The 18,987-nt window shown below is 44.3% G+C and overlaps 1 protein-coding gene across 1 annotated transcript in view; it reads left to right on the top strand.

Annotated features, from left to right (window-relative positions):
• Positions 1–18,987, top strand: part of CACNA1E (calcium voltage-gated channel subunit alpha1 E) — a 514,949-nt gene that overhangs the window by 266,852 nt on the left and 229,110 nt on the right. Inside the window, exons 6-8 of the mRNA XM_053606843.1 lie at positions 1,040–1,143; positions 2,512–2,664; positions 4,040–4,221. Of these exons, the coding sequence (XP_053462818.1) occupies positions 1,040–1,143; positions 2,512–2,664; positions 4,040–4,221 (439 nt within the window). The remainder of the gene's footprint in view (positions 1–1,039; positions 1,144–2,511; positions 2,665–4,039; positions 4,222–18,987) is intronic.

Below are 18,987 nucleotides of genomic sequence, written 5' to 3'. Positions count from 1 at the left end.
GATGGTAGAATCAGGAAGTAAATATTTTGTTAAATTAATGTTGTTAATCTTTGATTTAGACACAGGTCTGTCATATATGTTAGTTTACAGAATACCCTTAATATGTAATACCATGTTATTTTGTTTTTACAATTAGGCCATGTTACCCTAACCCTCTCATTTTGTAGATGAGGAAAGTGAGACTCCAGAGATTATGTGATTGTGTCAAGCCACCCAGTTCTGAAGTGGAGAGTCAGGACTTAAACCCAGATGTTCTGACTCAGTCTTCTAAAAGTACATATGTACATATATGTCTTTGTCTCTCCAAAATACTTGCCATGTCATGAAATCATAAGAGCCTTACGACAAGGTACTTGGTACACACAATCTAATAGGATTCTTAGGGATTTTGGGTTTTCAGTGTGTGCTTCTGGATGTGGCTTCGGAAAGTGGAAAAATGGAAGCAAAGAAACCCAGTCCAGGTCAAAGAGTGGTTTTGGGCAATTAGAAAAACACTGATACAATATGAAGAATACTAAAGTTATTCCCCAATTATGAGCTTTAGCGTAATCGATTTGTTTGCTAAAAATTCTAAGTGTCGAGGTGAAGAGTGAATTACTACTTTAGTGCAGTTAATCCAGAAAAATTTCCTGAGGGAAATAGGAGACAAGGAAATCTAAGAAAAATTTGAAACAAAAAAATTGAGTGTCTGGCAGGTTGGAAAGAGAGGAAGGAGTTTGGCAAGGGTCAGAAAGGAGAGTAGGGGGCAAGGTTTGGGGACAGGAGTGGGACAGATGTGGGGGACCTCATGTTTTCCTTACAATTTGGAACTAGGATTCTAATATGATAAGTTACTCTTCTTTGGAAAGGGAAACCCAGATGGCTAAATTTAATTCCACTCGGAACCACTGGTGATTCAACTGAGCCCAGGTGTACCCACATACAGCTGGTGTCAGCTCTGTGCTTTCCAGGCGGATCCTGCTTCAGCCCAGCCTCCCTCTTGGAGCCACAGGGGAAAGCCAGACAGTGCTAACCTTGAGCCCTCTGTGTCTCTCTGCAGCATCCTGGCCACTGCGGGAACCCACTTCAACACTCACGTGGACCTGAGGACCCTGCGGGCTGTGCGTGTCCTGAGGCCTCTGAAGCTCGTGTCGGGGATACCTAGTGAGCATCTGCCTTTCTTTTTGCTCTGCTAGTAGCTGTATTGACGTGTCCTCGGCTAGATCTGGGTTCGAGAGAATTGGGATAAACAAGAAGCAATTTCTCCTGGGAGAAAGCCCCACTGTTAATAAATAGTAGAGATGTAGCAATCTGGCATAATATTTCATTTTTAAATTGAACCTTTTTTTTCAAATCAGATTTAAAAGATAATGGGGAGTCTTTATAGAAAATTTAGATGTAAAGAAAATTACAAGAAAGAAAGTAAGTCTGGGTGCAGTGGCTCAGGCATACAATCCCAGCATTCTGGGAGGCCACAGTAGGAGTATCACTTTGAGGCTGGGACCAGCCTGAGCAAGAGTGAAATCCTATTTCTACTAAAATATAGAAAAGTTAGCTGGGGATCATGGTGGGTACCTGTAGTCCCAGCTATTTGGGAGGCTGAGGCAGGAGGATAGCTTGAGCCCCAGAGTTTGAGGTTGCTGTGAGCTGTGAAACAGAGTGAGACCCTGTTTCAGAAAGAAAAAAAAAAAAAAGCAAAGCAAAGAAAGAAAAAATATCTTATCAATGAGAAATAACTTTTGTTAACATCTTAATGCTTTTTATTCATTTTTCCTGTGCATTTTAATATAATTGGAATTAAAGATATCTATATATATGTATTCTTATCCCAAAATAAGTATTTTATTTTTCTAGAATTAAAAATCCTTGTATGTGTCATGATTTTTAAGCCATTTTTATGTTGTCAAACAACATAAATAATAAAAATAGGTTATTTTGAGTTTTTTTCCAATTATAAATGTGCCTGCTGCAACAAACATCTTTTTACTTAAATCTTTATTCAAGTCTCTGTGTTCTTAGGCTAGAATCCCAGAAGTGCCATGCCAGGGTCAAAACAGATGGCATTTTCTGACTAGTGGTTGTACTAATTGTGCTCCCCCAACAGTGGGCAGGAGAACTGGATCTGAGACAGAGTGACAGGGAACATGAATTATTGTTCTTGTAGGATGCTCAGCCTAGCAGGATGAGGCCTAGTCTCCTTTAGGAAAGGAGCACATTCTACTAAATCTGATCTTTCATGGGAATGCAGAAGACAACATGGGTGGAAGCAATGAGGAAGGGTAGCAGGCATGTGAAGGGTCAGGGAGTGGTGAGGAGGAGGAGGGACTGTTCCCCAGGGAAAGGGGCAATGGTGTCTTTTGGCTTCACTTGTCCTGGTTATCTCTTTGTGAATTACCTTTATCATTGTAGGACCAGTGGTTCTTTCCCCTCAAAGACAGGCCCCTCTGCTCCTAGGACAAGGTAAACTGAGCCTGCCTTGTCTGATGGTGCTGGGGGAGATCTCCCTCTGTCACTCTCTATCCCTCCTCCTAGGCCTGCAGATTGTGTTGAAGTCCATCATGAAGGCCATGGTGCCTCTCCTGCAGATTGGCCTTCTGCTCTTCTTTGCCATCCTGATGTTTGCTATCATTGGCTTGGAGTTCTACAGTGGGAAGTTACATCGAGCATGCTTCACGAACAATTCAGGTAGGGGTACTATTTTCTGTTTTCTTCTTTTTCCCTTTCTTCCTCCTCTGGTCACTGGGGTAATTTCAGAGCAATTGGGAGCTAGTTGGAAAAGTATGTCCCAACTCTGGAATTAGAAACTTCTTACTAAGCAGCCTTTTCAGGCACACCCAGCTAAGAATAAAGAGCTCTACTTAACGCTGATTGCAAAGCAAATAACCTCTTGGGTAGTTGGACGATTTCAGCTAGCTGGTCTCAGCTTCCCCATCCCATGGTAGAGGGCTGTCAGAAAGCACTTCAAAAACCACCTGTCTGAATGAATGAATACACACACAAACATACACACCTCCTTTGTACAGTGGTCTTTTTGGCCCATAGGCCAGTGAGACCCAGGAGTCCAGAGTCAGGCTTAGCCCCTCCAGATCTGCGGAGACATTCTCCCTCAGGGCTCCCTCTCAGGATCATCCTTGCTCTCCATCTGACTCACATGAAGTGGGGAAGACTTGAGAGAGCTCTGAGTTTGACCTGGCAAGTGTACTGAGATTTCTGGGGTACACAAACCCAGAATTCTCATCTTTTTGTGTCTTGTTCTTTTCAAGTTGAGTAGACTACCCTAGGAGAAAACAGATTGGGAGACAGGCTGAGGAATCCCACATAGGTACCATGTCTTTCATGAAAAGGATCTTCTAGGACACCTTCCACCTTAGATTTCTATGAATCCATGCTGGGAAAACAAGTAGTTATACAGGATGTCCTAAAAGTTTCCCCCACAGATGTTATAGATGGGAAAAATGGGAAATTATAGACATATGTACCTTTATTAACAAAATAGTCATTAAAAAATTTTACAAAGAGGTGGCCAATATGTAGAGAATATTTTGTAAAATTTTATAATGACCATTTTGCAAATAAAGGTGCATTTAGCTACAATTTCCCTTTTTCCCCATCTATGGCAACTTTAGGCTTTATGACTTTTAGGATATCCTGTAAACTAAAGGGACTGTGGTTTATAATGGTCTCCAAGAAACCCAGAAAGAACTCAGGGTTTATTCTGAAGCCTGAACTTGACTCTGCCTTCACCTTATAACTCTCTGTGTGATTGAGTCCTATAAATACCTGTTGTACTGCAGGTGAACGTAGGGGATGAGGCCTGCAGAGTGGGGGCCATGTGAAGGAGAGGTTCCTTTTTCAGAAAGGATTGGGAAGCACAGAATTGAACACACGGCATGTGAGCTGGGAGCTGTAGAAACACCAGGGAGGAGAGAAAGTCCGAGACAAGGCAGGGCAAGCCTCTTTTCATAGGGAAGAGAATTGCTTGCCTGTGGCTCCCTCAGATCATTTCCAGCTCACGCTAAACACTATGTGGTTTACCCCCCACCTTCCAATGTGTCTACAGGTATTCTAGAAGGATTTGATCCCCCTCACCCGTGTGGTGTGCAGGGCTGCCCGGCTGGCTATGAATGCAAGGACTGGATCGGCCCCAATGATGGGATCACCCAGTTTGATAACATCCTCTTTGCTGTGCTGACTGTCTTCCAGTGCATCACCATGGAAGGGTGGACCACCGTGCTGTACAATGTGAGTAGAGCTGGCGGGGATCAGGGAGGAGGAGGGGAGAAACCCGGAATGAGGTTAGTCTGGGGACAGGAAGGGCTGGGGCTGCGTACGTGTTGGAGTGAGAAGTCTTAGCAGTTCATAGCCCTCCTTTGCCCATTTGCTAAGTGGATGTACACAGCTTCTTAATGCCATCAGGAAATTCGGTCCTATATTAGATGGGCAAACAAACTAGTTAATCTAGTTAAATCACATCCACTTAACAGGTATAAAGTATGTTGGCTTTATGAGACGGTAGAGTAGAGTGAAGGGTACCAAAAGGAGTAGATTTCTTGGTTGCTGTTCTCAAAGAGCTTATAACCAACAGGTTAGGAAGCTGTTACAGTAGTTCTCAGCCCAGACTGCATGGTAGAATGAGCTGGGAACTTAAAAAAAATTACACCAGCTAGGCTCCATCTCATACTAATTAAGGAGAATGTCTAGGGGTGAAGGCCTGTCTTTGACTTTTTTAAAAAGCTTCCTAGCTGATGCTAACATGCAGCCACCATCAAGAACTGCTGCTTTGCACACACATAAGAAGCATGCTTAATTGTAAGACTCACCAGGGATGCTTGTTAAAAATTCAGATCCACAGGCCTCTTCCCTGGAGATTCTGATTTTGTATAGCTATGGATAGTTGGTGAGCTGTTCTTTAAACAAGTGCCCCTGTGATTCATGTAATCAAACGCGTTTGCAAGGTTCTGAGTTGGTGCAGAAGACAAGAATGTCTTGCTTCCTGTCAGGGATGTTGAGGATTCTTGCATGGGGATAGAGGCGGGCAAGGTGACCCTGAAGTCGCTTCTGCTTTCCATAGTCTGTCTGACTTTAGTAAGTTAGCAGAAGCATGGTAAGGAGGGTAAGTTCAAACATGAGAGGTGGGGGAAGTGTGTGATTTGCTGCACATGGACCCTGGGCAGGCAAAGTAACTTGCGCTGGTGCTTACATAGGACTGTGCCCTTCTGTGCGTTCAGCCAGCCTTCCCCAAGGCAGATACCTTTGCAGTGATGATCCTTCATTCATGTGATCCACAGCCTGCGTTTACCTTCAGGTGCCCTCTGTTTCCTTCAGTTCTTCTCTTGAACATTTTGGCTGATTTTACCTGTATAAAATTTATTAGATGGGACACACAGTAGTTTATCCAAAGCACCCTGAGGAAGAGCTCTGGGTGTAATTTACACTGGGGGGAAAGGAAATGCTGTGTCTCAGGGGAGACTCAACCAGATCATAATGCCCAAAGAGCAAGGATTGTGTAAGGCCTGTGTAAGTAGGTACTTTGTGAATGTCCGGGAGTCCATTCCCATGGAGGGTGAACAAGGCAGATTATGAAGCTTTGCAGGAGTCATAGGCTATTGTGCTAAAGCTCTAAGCTCACAGCAGTTCTCAACCTGTGGGTTACAACTCACAGGAACTGTATTAAAGGGCCGCAGCATTAGGAAGGTTGAGAACCACTGCTCTAAGGGGTGGCAAAGAAATTCCAAGGATCAGTTTATTCCCAGCAAGCCCAGGGGTCAGCTGTGAACCAGAAGCTCCTGGAGGGTGCTCTGGGATTCTCGCCATCTGTGAGAGGCAGCTGGAAAGAGGGAAGAGAGGTGGGGTTGCTGAATGCCATCACTCCACAGTTGAGATGTGAAGGTTGTCTTGAGGCCATGTCACTCAGATTAGTCAGGTACCTCTAGAAATTGGAGTATCAGCCCTGCAGTGGCTGGTGTCACTTGTGGGGCTTTGGGAGTGATGTACTTCAATTATATGTGTAGACTCACCTAAGTGATGTGATAAATGCATTGAAAGCCCCAAAGAAGAAGTGTTGCATTAGAGAATACAGGCTTGCTTGCTGGTCCTCTTTAGCCAAGACTCAGATGGTACTGAGACAAGCAGGAGCTGCAGACACAGCTGAACAGCTGCTCATCATTTGTACATTACTTCATTTGTTTGCTCTTTCATTCTTTCAACATGTATTAATGAGCATCTACTGTATGCCAAGCTCTGTGCCAGGTACAGGGAAATGGGGAGAGAATAGTGCCATGATTCTTCTGCTCTCCTCAAATTCCCATCTCTCTCTAGTCATCTGTCCACCATAGGTATGGAGATCACACACACAGACAGTGAGTTTGTGCCCCTCTTTAGTTTTGTCCCTGGAGAGAGGGAGAAGAGATCCAGCTGCAGGTCCTCTGACCCCTGTCATTGTATAGGCTCCTGGGGCCACAGACTCACACCTTCCCTGACCTCCAGCCTCTCAGCCACTGAACTTCAGTTTACTGAAGGCCTCCTGCTGCCCAGATGGCTGGATCCAGGGCTTGGGGAGCTCTGTCTCTCTCTCTCCCTCACACACACACCATGGAATTAACTGTGAACAAGTAGCCAATGTAGTATTATAAATGCATATTTACATGTATATATGTTCCCACATATGTAAAACCAAAAATCACTTACTGAACATTATCACTTCTGCCACCAATAAGACGCAAATATAAAGAACAGCGTTGATTTCCGTCTCTACCACTCCTGGCTCTGGGAAGGCCTAGTCTGTCCAGCTGCTGGGTCTGCTTGCATAGAACACTAAGAGATGGGGAGCCCCTATTTCCCAGTCCACAGCCCCTTCTAGTGAAAGATGCAATAAATATGTAGGATTTATTGCACAGTTACACCCAAACTAGTAGAAGCTTCTGGTCTTTGGAGAAGGAAGAAGTCCTCTGTGCGGTTAGATGCTTCTCTCTGGGCACATCCCTTTTCTCCTGCACAGACTCTTCCTAAATGCCTCCCTGTGACCTGTGGTGGCTCTGCCATTGATGACTGTTAACTTCATTTGCATATGGCTTTTCTTGTTAGAATGAGTTATTATAAGTGGGGAGGGTTGCCATTGTCAGGGCAACCTGGAGTTGCCCATGCTTAATTTAGTCTGTACCAAAGCTTCAACTCTGCTTGGTCAAACTCCAGCTGTATTCTTGGCTTCCCTCCCTCCTGTGGTGAAAAGAATGCAGAACACTCTCCGGTTCTTCTAGCTGCTTCTACCTGTCTTCACTTTCTCTTCCAAAGGTCTCCCTGAATTACAAACTCACCCCTGTCCTTACTAATTTAATTTCTTTTATGTCTCCTAAACCTCACAGGTGTTCCTTCTGCTCAATGCTGTTCACTCAGCAAATGCTCAGTTGGCTTGGGACTAACTTCTAAACCCTCTTCACCTGGGCTAGAGACAGCTAAGGGAACTGATGTGCCCCTGGTTCTATCTGAGTCTCATTTCTCATTTGCATTCTGGTTTTATGCTACTGCTAATTCGGGTAGCCGTTTTCTTGTATGAGGACTGATAAGGAGATTGCAGAGGTTCCTAGCCCCTGTCTGTAGTCTGATGTTTTTCATTTGTATTTCTGTGTGGGAGCCATTTCTCTTCTCACTTGCTGTTGGTAAACTTGTACAGGTGCAGAGAAGTCTTGCAGGTTCGCCTGGCATACCCATTGTGATGGGGAGGCTCTGAGCTGCTGTGGCATGAGTGGTTTACATGTGCTGTACTGGCTTTTGGCAGGAAGAAGCAGCTTGTAGTCTGGATGCTTCCTGAGAATCTCCTTACTCTTCAGAAGTCCTTTGCTCTGTGATGTGCCTGTGGCTTTCTTTTAAGTTGCATTCTCCCAGCTGCCATTGCCAATATTTGTTAAATGATTAACAGCTATTTGCTTTTTATCTCCCTGAGATTTTGCTCATGGGTGTTATGTGTGAGTATGTTGAAAGCATAACTCGTGTCTCTGGGTTTATGAAAAACTGCTGTTCTCTTCTTGATGCCCCTCTGAACTTGTGGTATCTACAGAGGACACTTTGGGTTCTGGGGTCCATGAGACTAGGGAAAGAGTCTATTCATCTTTGCTTCGGTCTTCACCCCACCCCCAATGCCCTGGTTAGAGCAGAACATACTCAAAACTCATGTGACAAACAGGTGGCAGGAGCCTGTGATTATCTTGTGACCCTAGAGTGATAAGGTGAGCTGACTGACCAAGGGTCAGTTACATAGTGGGTAATGTTTGTGGATAACTGTATCTAGGACCACAGATGCCCTGGAATAGCTGCTGTTTTTCTCATGTTCCTATATCGACCGTCCTTTTCCTAGGACCCTGCAGGAGTCTGAGATCCTATAATAAATACAGATGACTCTGAAATCTGATACCACTGTCTTTTCCGCTGCAACTTGTCTTATCCACAGAGGAATAGATAAGTGGGTCCCGGGAGTTAGTCTGCCCTCTTTCCCATGAAGGCTGGAAAGCAGGGTGGGTAGAGAGCTGTGCTGACTTCCTCCTAATTGGCAGGACATCTTGCTTGCCAGGCTTTTCAAGGACAAGAGAGAGTAGAGGGAGGAGAAATGATTTCCTGAACTTGTAGTATTTTCTCCTCTCTGTTTACATTCACAGGTAATTACAGATTCATTGATTAACTCATTATTCATTCAGCAAAGATTTATTAAGTACGTATTATGTGCCAGTTACTATTCTAGCTGCTGGGATACAATAGTGAATAAAATATTGAAAAGTCCCTGCCCTCATAGAGCTTACATTCTTACTGGGAAAATACATATGGAATGTAACAAAAATATATGGTGCATCAGATAGTGACGGGTGCTATGGAGAGAAAAAACAGGGAAGGGGGAAGTTGGTTGCGATTTTAAATGGAGCTGTGAGGAAGGGCCACATTTTTCAGGAGAAGGTAGCATTTGAACAAAGACTGGAAGCAGGTGAGAGAGTGTCCCAGGTGGTAATCTGGGGGAGGAATGTTCCAGGTGGCTGGGATATCAAATACAAAGATCCCAAGATGCCTGTGTGCCAGCTGTATTTGCAAAATAAAGGGCATGGGGGGTTGCAGTGCAATGAATGAGGGGGAAATGAGGAGGAGCTGGAATCCATGGCAGATCACTGGGAGCCTTGAAGGCCATCACAGAGACTTGGTTTTTACTCTGAGCGAGACGGGAAGTCATGGAGGGTTTGGAGAAGAGGAGTGATATGATCTGAGTTATGTTTCAAAGAGGTTCACTTCAGCTACTTTGCTGGAGTAGGGTCAGAGGCAGCAAGACAAGTTAAGAGGCCATGGCAAGGAATAGGACAAAAACCATGGAGTTTTGGGCCAGGGAGGTAGTGGTAGAATTGGTGAAAAGGGGGTGGATGTGGGATGTATTTCTGAGGTTGAGCTCATGGGATTCTCTGGTAGACTGGAGGTAAGAGTGAGAGAAAGTAGCCAGAAGAGTGGGGTTGCTATCTACTAAGTCAGAGGCTATGAGCCTTGAGTTTGGACATGTTAAATTTGCCATACTTACTTGTCATGTAGCGTAAGGGGGGAATTGAATAAGTTGAGTTCAGGGTAGATTCCTAGGATAGAGATACAAATTTGAAAGTTTTCAGTATATAAATGGCATTTAAAGTCATGGACAAAACCACCACAGAAGTGAATATAGATAGAGAAGAGAAGAGGTTGCAGGGCTGAGTTCTGATGTTAAGTTGTTGGGGAAGTAAGGAGTTATCAGCAAACAAGACTGAGAAGGCGTAAGTAGGGAGGAAAGATGGAAATCAGGAAGTGTGGTTTCCTGGGGCCAAGTGAAGGGATCTTCAGTGGGGGAGGAAGTTGAGGATGATCAAGTTGGGTCCCTGAAGAAGTGTTTTTCCTTTCATCTCGTTATTTAATTTCAAAAAGTTTTTACTATGGTACCTTGCTAATAATTTCTTGGAAATGTATGTAAATCACATCCACAGATTGCCTTTCATTCACGTCTGTGTTTACTCTCCCCGGAGCTCATAGATGCCTGTTTTGCCCACTTGAGTCAAATGCGGCAGCTGGGCCAAGTGAGGTGAGGCCTGAGAACCTCCGGGTGCCAGGAGCAGTTTGAGTGGAGTGGGAACCGTTTCAGAGAGGGCTGGAAACAGCAGGTACAGATTGTTGTGTTGAGTTTTGTTTGAAAAAGAAATCAGAGACAAATGGGGCAGATGGAAGAAACGCCATCTATGGGTTGATGGGATGATCTATTTGAGATAAAGATCATTGTTGATGTAGGAGAGGGAGGAAAATTGGAGGTGCAATCTCCTTGAGCAGATGTGTGTGTGGGATTCTGGAGCACAGGTGCAGGGCGTGGTTCAGGTAGATGCTCCCTTTGCTTATCCACAGTAGGAGGAGGGAAGGCAGAAAAGTAGCTGCAGAGACTGGTCTATGAGTAGAAGTGGTGTCAGAAGTGGGTAGAAATCCTCTTCCTGTTGGTTCCGTTTTCCCAATGAAGTAGGAAGTAAGGGCATCTGCTGAGGGTGGGAGGGGGAAGGTGCTGGAAGTTTGAAGAGGTATAAGATAGTTTTCTAGGAGCACAGGAGAGTAAGTGGAGTAGGAAATGTGTCCGATTCCCAGGCAGCATGAAGGGCCCTCTGGGCTTCAGGGAGTCCCCTGAGTGTGATGTGCCTTCTTCTGGTCACCTTTAGCCACGTAGACTTGGGCAGGAAGTAGGTGAAGAGTTGGCTTCTACCAGAGTAGGGCTGCCAGGTCAAATAAAAAAGGGTCAGGAAAGTGACTGGAACATTGCAATCCTGGAATTGCAGCAAGGTCAGGAGGAAAGAGAGTGGCCAGACAATGAAAAGGGAGGAGAGCTGAGTGGATTACAGACCCTTTAGAGATGTGACTGTTGGATCCGCTGGACAAATTCAGTCTGTGGAGTAAGTGGAGAGACCTGTCTCATTGCATAGAAGAAGCAGGAAGTGGGTCTGGAAACCAAATGTTCCCATTTCTAATTTGGTGCTCTCGCTGCCCCCAGTAGCAGGAGATTGAGCGTGTGTGTGTGTGTGTGTGTGTGTGTGTGTGCGCGCGCGCGTGTATTGTACATGTGTGAGTAAGCTGTGACTACACGGCATGGCACACCTCTGGGCCTTCTGACATCACTCTGGGGGGTGGGGGCTGGCTGCTTCAGCTCAATTCAGAATGTTGACTTGGGGAACATTTGGGGACTGAAACCCACCAGTCCCGCCTACCACCTCACCAGCATTGTACTCTGTAATCCTGTTTTTCTCAGCGTGTCTGTCTAACTCTTTTTTTAAACACATTTACGTTGCAGCTTCTGCTGCTGCTTTTTGGCAGCCTGTTCTCCTGCTAATTACTTGTCCTCTCTAAACCCTGTAGGGCCTTCCTCCTGGCCCTGACTGCGGGGCCACAGCCCTCCCCTTCCTGGCTCCCTCCCTGGGAAGATGCTAGGGATTTCTTTCTTCCTTTCTCATTCCATTCCCATTTGTGGCTGCCCTCCACCCCCCAAGATTATTCCTACTCCTTGTATTTCCGTCCTGGTTTCTTAATAATTTGTCAAACCAGAGATGCCATTGTGTTTGGTCTCATTCCAAATGTGCTAAGTTTGCCTCTTGATCTGATGCCTGAATTTCATACCACACACCAGGCCATTTTCCTGGTCTTTTGTGTGTGCAGAGCCATTAGGCTGGCCTGGACCTCCCTTTCTTTCTTCCAGCCCACTCTAACACATAGTTTAATTTCTAATGAGTGGCCAGAGGCCTCAGGTGCCTGCTGTGGCATGCAGCTTCCAGGCTATGATTCCCTTTGTTCTGAGGCAACACCAGGAATTAGGATGCAGGGGCAGAAATCAAGTGGAGGGACCACACTGGCGACTCCATAGCTGTTTCAGGTACTGTCCACTGGGTCACTCTAGAGCCCGGATGCTTATAGCATCTCAGCCAGGCTGGGATGGCACAGTGCCAGTATCTCAGACACCGGGAAAGCCCAGAGGTCTCTGTTCATTTTTCCCTCACCTTATCATTCACTGGGAATAACTCACAAGCATTTCCTTCCATGCCCCTCAGAGCGTGGTCCCTCTTCAGATCACCTGGGAGCATTTAGATAATGTCAGATTCAAGCCCCTGCCCCAGACCTGATGGACCAGCATCTCTACAGGGAGGATGAAGGATCTGTATTTTCAGCAAGCTCTGCCATGGTCTTGAGGCCCCGCTGAGGTTTGACTGCACCTGCCAGGAGGCTGAGATGGCATGCGGGGCAGGAGAGCTCTGGAGAAGAGGGCACCCTGCTGCCTGCAGCCTGGGCCCTGCTGTATGGATTTCTGTGAGATCATGCTTTATTCAATATTTGCCTGACAAAGTGATTGACACACAGTGGGTTCTCAGTAATTAATGTACAAACTTGAATCTAGACCGTGGTATACACGTATTCACAACGGGGCAAATGGGACCTAGTGAATTGTTGGGAGATATGTACATAGAAATCTCTGGGAGGACTGAGTTGGGAGTGGTCAATTTAAGTGCTGCTTGAGAGCCTGTGTAGACTCTGGGCCAGTTGACTTTGGAGGCCAGTGACCTCTAGGAGGGCCGATGACGCTGAATCGCAGCCTGTTGGACAGAGAAGTCAGAGATTTTGACAATAGACTGGGGGCATCACTTACCTCCTAGGTACTTAGATGCTATATGACATTTTTACTTTTTTTCAGGGACAATGCCCAGAAACTGACTTTAAAAGGTTGATGAGAGAGAAGGATTGGGAGATCTAACTTTCTTTTAACTCCCTTCTATGCCCTTCCTCATTTTGTGTCTATTGAAAAAGTATGCACAGATTTACATATCTTGGCCTTATATGTTTTATATGAAGCAGTTAGATGGCAGCTTTCTCCCAGCTGAAGCTTTCCCTGCTGACTACACTCATGCCCGAGGAGAGGGAGGGATTGAACAGGCGTCTCTTCTGTCATGTGCCGTGTTCCAGGGGCCCCACTTTATACTTCTGGAGAGCTCCTTCCGTAGAGACTCTTGAAAGCCCTCCTCTCTTCCTCTTCCCTCTCCTTTCCTTGGGCCCTGTTATCTGTAGACAAGAGAAAACAGGGTTCTCTGCACTCACGCGGGAGGCAGAGTAGTGGAGTTAATTACAAGAAAAAGATTTTGTATGTAACTGGTAAGCACAGTTTTGGTTTATCAGCTGCATTGGAATATGTCCAAAGTTCTGGGAAATTGCAAAATTCAAAAAAAAAACAGTGATGAGACCAGTCCTGAAAGACCTAGGATGACTTTATTTATTTATTTATTTTATTAAATCATAGCTCTGTACATTTATGCACTCATGGGACACCATACACTGGTTTTATAGACTGTTTGACACATTTTCATCACACTGGTTAACATGGCCTTCCTGGCATTTTCTTAGTTATTGTTATTTACATTCTACATTTACTAAGTTTCACATATACCCTTGTAAGATGCACCGCAGGTGTAATCCCACCAATCACCCTCCCTCCACCCCCCTCCCCCCTCCCTACCCTTTCTCTCCCCCTTCCCCCTATTCTTAGGTTGTAACTGGGTTATAGCTTTCATGTGAGCCATAAATTAGTTTCATAGTAGGGCTGAGTACATTGGATACTTTTTCTTCCATTCTTGAGATACTTTACTAAGAAGAATATGTTCCAGCTCCATCCATGTAAACATGAAAGAGGTAAAGTCTCCATCTTTCTTTAAGGCTGCATAATATTCCATGGTGTACATATACCACAATTTATTAATCCATTCATGGATCTATGGGCCCTTGGGCTTTTTCCATGACTTAGCAATTATGAATAGGGCTGCAATAAACATTCTGGTACAAATATCTTTGTTATGATGTGATTTTTGGTCTTCTGGGTATATGCCTAGTAGAGGAATTATAGGATTGAATGGCAGATCTATTTTTAGATCTCTAAGTGTTCTCCAAACATCTTTCCAAAAGGAATGTATTAATTTGCATTCCCACCAGCAGTGTAGAAGTGTTCCCTTTCCTCCACATCCACGCCAACATCTCTGGTCTTGGGATTTTGTGATACGGGCTAATCTTACTGGAGTTAGATGATATCTCAAAGTAGGATGCCTTTTGGTTTCTCTCCACCTTTCTATCCCCCAAGCTTGTCCTGTTTCCCTCTTCTTGAGAAGCAGTAGCCCAGTTGGGGCCCTTCCTTCCAGTATGCCATCTTCCTCACCTCTAGGAGCAGGTGGGGTATAGCACTTAGGATGGTCAGAGAGCAGACTGCTTGCATTTTCATCCTCCTGAGGGCACTTTGCTGAGTGCCTCCTTCCCCCACCCTTTCACTCTTCCCATTCACCATCCCAAGGCCACTGGCCTCACTCTGAACCAGCCGATACCTGTGAATAGCCTTTGGGGGCATCTCTAAAATTTGTTTCAAATTCGTTATTAACATGTCTCTCTTAAATCTAAGAGGCCATTGATTGTAAGAGCTATAAAAAACTTAATAACTATATTTTGAGGTAGGAAAACCCCTACTACATTCTAAATGGTATATGTTCATTTATGCAGAGTTCCAAAATCTTCAACTACAAAGAAAGGTATATTGCAGAACAGTGGTCCCCAACCTTTTTGGCACCAAGGACCAGAAGACGATTTTCCACAGACCTGGGTGATGGTAGAGGGAATGGTTTTGGGATGGTTCAGGCACATTGCATTGGTTGTGCACTTTATTTCTACTATTATTACATTGTAATATATAATGAAATAATTCACCATAGTGCAGAATCAGGAGGAGCCCTGGGCTTGTTTCCTGCAGCTAGATGGTCCAGCACTAACATCACCAGCTCAGCTCCACCTCAGATGATCAGGTGTTAGATTCTCGTAAGGAGCACAACCTAGATCCCTCCTTGTGTGTGCAGTTTCCAGTAGGGTTTGTGCTTCTGTGAGTATCTGCTGCTGATGTGACAGGAGGTGTACTCCGGAGCTGATGTGAGTGATAGGAGGTGGCTGTAAATACAGATGAAGCTTCACTCACTCGCCTGCCACTCTTCTCCATCTGTGCAGCCCAGTTCCTAACAGGCCATGGACCAGAACCATGGCCTGGAGTTGAGAACCACAGCTGTAGAATGGAGGAAATAGAAAATTCAGGACAAAAACTAATTTAAAAAGCCACACATAATCAAAGTGTTACAGATCAAATCTTCGCACTTGGAGACCACCCAGGATCACACTGGCTTGGTTCCTTTTTTGTGCAGACCTTCGATTCAGCTCCTGCTGCCATCTCTGCATTCACTTCAGCTTTGTGTAAATGTGCTATTGATTAGAAAACTTGTGGTTCTGTTAGTCTTTTTTCTTTTTAAAATCAGCCCTGAGTTTGTTTGCCTACATAAAGTGATATATGTGAGCACACCATTATTTTTCCGTATGATTCAAGATTTTCTCAATACTATGAAACTAAAATAAAATACAAAAATAGACTGGATGCCAGGGCTGAGTCAAGACTGCGACAATCATCTATAACCCCAACTTCAAATTTTTATCTTCCTAAGAACAACCTTATTTCTTTGAGCAATATTATATAAATGTTCTGTATTGTGAGTACCGTTTATATTAAATACAAAATATACACTTTGCTAAAAGATGTCCCTTTTGTAAGTTTTATGTATTGATGAAAACAATCATATTTGACAGAAATGATTTTTGATGCTAGAGGTGCTATGACATAGAGCTTAGAAATCCTCGTTTCACTTTTACTCCCTGGGAGTTGGACAACTTACTTTATCTCTGTGCTGTTGTTTCTTCATCTGTAAAGTGAGGGTGATTGTGGTACTCGCCTCATAGAGTTACAGTAAGAATAAGTGAGCTGGCATGGATAAAGCCTTTGGCATGTGCCTGGCACATAGCCCTATGATGTTAGGAATTATTATTTAAAAACTTCTGAAATCATTCATCTAGAGTAGACAAAGCATCCTCTTCCACGGCCCTCTGCACATATCTGCTCCTCACAGACCAGTCCCTTCCTTTCCCTCAGTCTAGCCACACTGTGCCTTCTGTTTGCATCTTTGCCAGTCTTGAATTAGTGTTCTTGGAATTAAACTGCACAACTCTGGTGCCATCTCCTCCACAGAGCCTTCTCCAACTGTCCTTGAAAAATTGAAATGATAGAAGATTTTTCCTCTGAGCTTGGTCCCCGAGACCTAAATGTCATTAGCATTCATTGGGTACGTTCCCCAGATGCCCTGTGTTATTAGTTGTCTTGAGGTATTTATGTCCCTTTTTCTTATCTAAATATTGTTCTGTCTTCTGGCATCGACCACACAGTACCCTAGACCTGGTTGAGTGTTCAGTAAATATCCAATGATGAGTTGAGTTCGCAGAGTAGCTGCAGGAACCCAGCAAAGCCACCCTGGCTTCCCGACTGCCTGGGCCATGGCGATACCCAGCATAGGTCCCGTCCGGCCGGAGAGCTGCTGTCAGAGGGACAACTGCATTCTCTGCTTTTCCTTCTTCACCCCCCTGTAGCAGCCCATGTAGCCTATGGCTAGGAGGAGTGAGAGTTATAAGAAATACCTGTATAGCTTAATAATGGAACACCTTGGTGGAAAGGGCATGGAGGGGGATTCAGTGCTCCTAACAAGCATGAGAGCTTGCGAGATGAGAGCAGTGGTGAATTGGCAGTCTCTACACCTGTGGTGTTGAGAGGCACGAGATCAGCCTTATATTAGGCTGGAGGAGAAGGCAGTTGGGAGCATGCGCATTCTATCACAGACCCGCTTACTCTGACTGTCTCCTCTCTGCCTGCAGAACGCCAGCACGGCATCTCTCTGCTGAAGATCATTAAGCTCTGCTAAGGACTAAGATCTATCTTCTAAGAAGACTGTTTTACTCTAAGTCTCTCTCCTTCTCTCTCCAGCTAAAGTAGATAGCCCTTAGGCACCTAAGAGAAAGGGTACCTGAGCAAGGTAACTTAGCGGTCTGTGTCTGGAACCTACCTAAGCCAGGCCCGAGACCTGGCCAGTTCCGGGCCCTGACAAGTGGTGTCAGAAGTGAGATGTGACACCCCAGCTTGGCTCCTCCCTCCTCCTGTGACAGGCAGAGCAAAGGACAAGACCAGTGAGAAGCAGGGGAAAGGTAATTCCTTTCAGTGTTTACAGAGGGTTTGTGTGTAATTAGCAGTTCATTTCTATGACACATTTGGCCCCCTTGGCTTGGAACCTGGTTCTGAAATGCTTTTTAAAGAGATGAATCCCTGGGCAACCTGAAGGATGATTAGGACTTTGGAACAGAATGAAGAAAAAGTATCAAGCAGGCCCTGCCTGCAATGCTGGTGTGTGACCACGGGCAGCCCCTAAATTGAAGTTTCCCTTATCCCTGCCCTCGCCTGTCCCCATGACTCTGTCTGTTAAGTGACTTTCTGTTGGTACATGTATCTTTGACTTAGACCTTTACCAAGCTCCATTTTATACCTTTGTTCACATGACCTCAGGATGTGGCATTTTCCCTGTGGATAGGGAACAGGCATTGGATCCCCTCCTACCATGAGCCCCAAGAGAGAAACATTTGACCTCTCTTGTTAAGTATTCTATAGCTACTAAACTTGTGTCAATCTTTTTATCAGTAATCTGGGGGTAGTCCTGCCTACTGTTTCTACCTGGAAAGAACCCTGTAACAATGACATGAGATAAAGCACGTGAACATGCTTTGAAAAAATACATTCTTCCCTCACTCTGTGAATGGTCTTATGACTTTTTGCTTGTATGAACTGCACATTTATAAGCTGTGTTTTGGGTTTTTTTTTTTGTTGTTGTTGTTGTTTGTTATTCACACAGAGAGGGTGTCTGGTTGCTTCCAGAACATATAAGGCAAATTCTATGCTCATGTTCTCTGCTCTCTAGCTTCTGTTTGCTGTAAGTCTGTTCCATGTTCTGGGTGCTCTCGTGTCTTCTATTCTTGCTTAGAAATATAGTGTGATTTATATTATGTACATATTGAAGAATGTACCTATATTTGGTACAAAAGTGGGATTCTAAGTGTTAATACCGGTTCTTGCTAACTTGCATATCCTCTGAATAACTGGTGAAGTGCTGATGCTGTAGCTGCTTCCAAATCCAACATGCTACGGGACTTTGCATCCTTGGTTAAGAGCTAGGGCAGACCTGACCCGCGTCTGCCGAGTGTTCCTAAAGACTGGCATACTGTGAAAATAATGGCAATATAGTCTTTCATGAAAATAAATTCGTTCAACTTGGAATTGAATTTTTAAGTTTAAAGTGTTAATATCCTTTCTTGGCAAAATAAAAAGTTAGTAAAACCATTGCAAGCCCAAATCATTTTGTTTCTGTTTTCTGAACATTTTGTGACCCGTGAAAGCTAAAAATAAATCTCTGCTAATCTAGATTTTATCTATATGATGGATTCATACAACCTATTATTATAATTATATAAATAATTTACTTTGGAGTGCATAATATCACTGTTAGCAGTTTAATGCTTGAATTTTCCATTCTGGCAACGTTGAAATTTTTATATTCATTCTAAGAGAAATTAGTAGTTACTTAATGTGACTGCCACTGAACAATGAGTAAGTTAGAAAACCAATGGAGCTGATACAGTGAATATCCTCAGGAATAAGGCGGTATTAGACATTGGATTATGCTCAGAAGACGTGTTTGAGCCCAGAGTCTGTTTCTCATCCACTTTTCGTGACCCTGCAGTGTAAGCTTAGGCAAGTCACGTGTCTTCAGCGAGACTCTTTTTCCTCTTCTGTTAATTTAAAACACCCATTCAGTACTTAGTTCACATGGTGGTTAGAAGAATGAAATAAAACGTATGTGTGAGAGTGCTTTGTGTATCAGGATGTGCCTTATAAATTTAGGGCATTATCTAAAACCTTCTTATTCCATGAACATTTATGTTAGGAGGATTTCTATTATTAAGGCTTACAAGGCGGATTTTTCGCACGTCATCCTTAAACATGTTTTGACAGATGTGGTCAATGGCATCCCTTGGAAGAAAGGTAGAATGTATATTCAA

This window comes from Nycticebus coucang, chromosome 10, assembly GCF_027406575.1.
Source record: "Nycticebus coucang isolate mNycCou1 chromosome 10, mNycCou1.pri, whole genome shotgun sequence".
Taxonomy (NCBI): Eukaryota; Metazoa; Chordata; class Mammalia; order Primates; family Lorisidae; genus Nycticebus; species Nycticebus coucang.
This window is presented reverse-complemented; position numbering and strand designations above follow the sequence as displayed.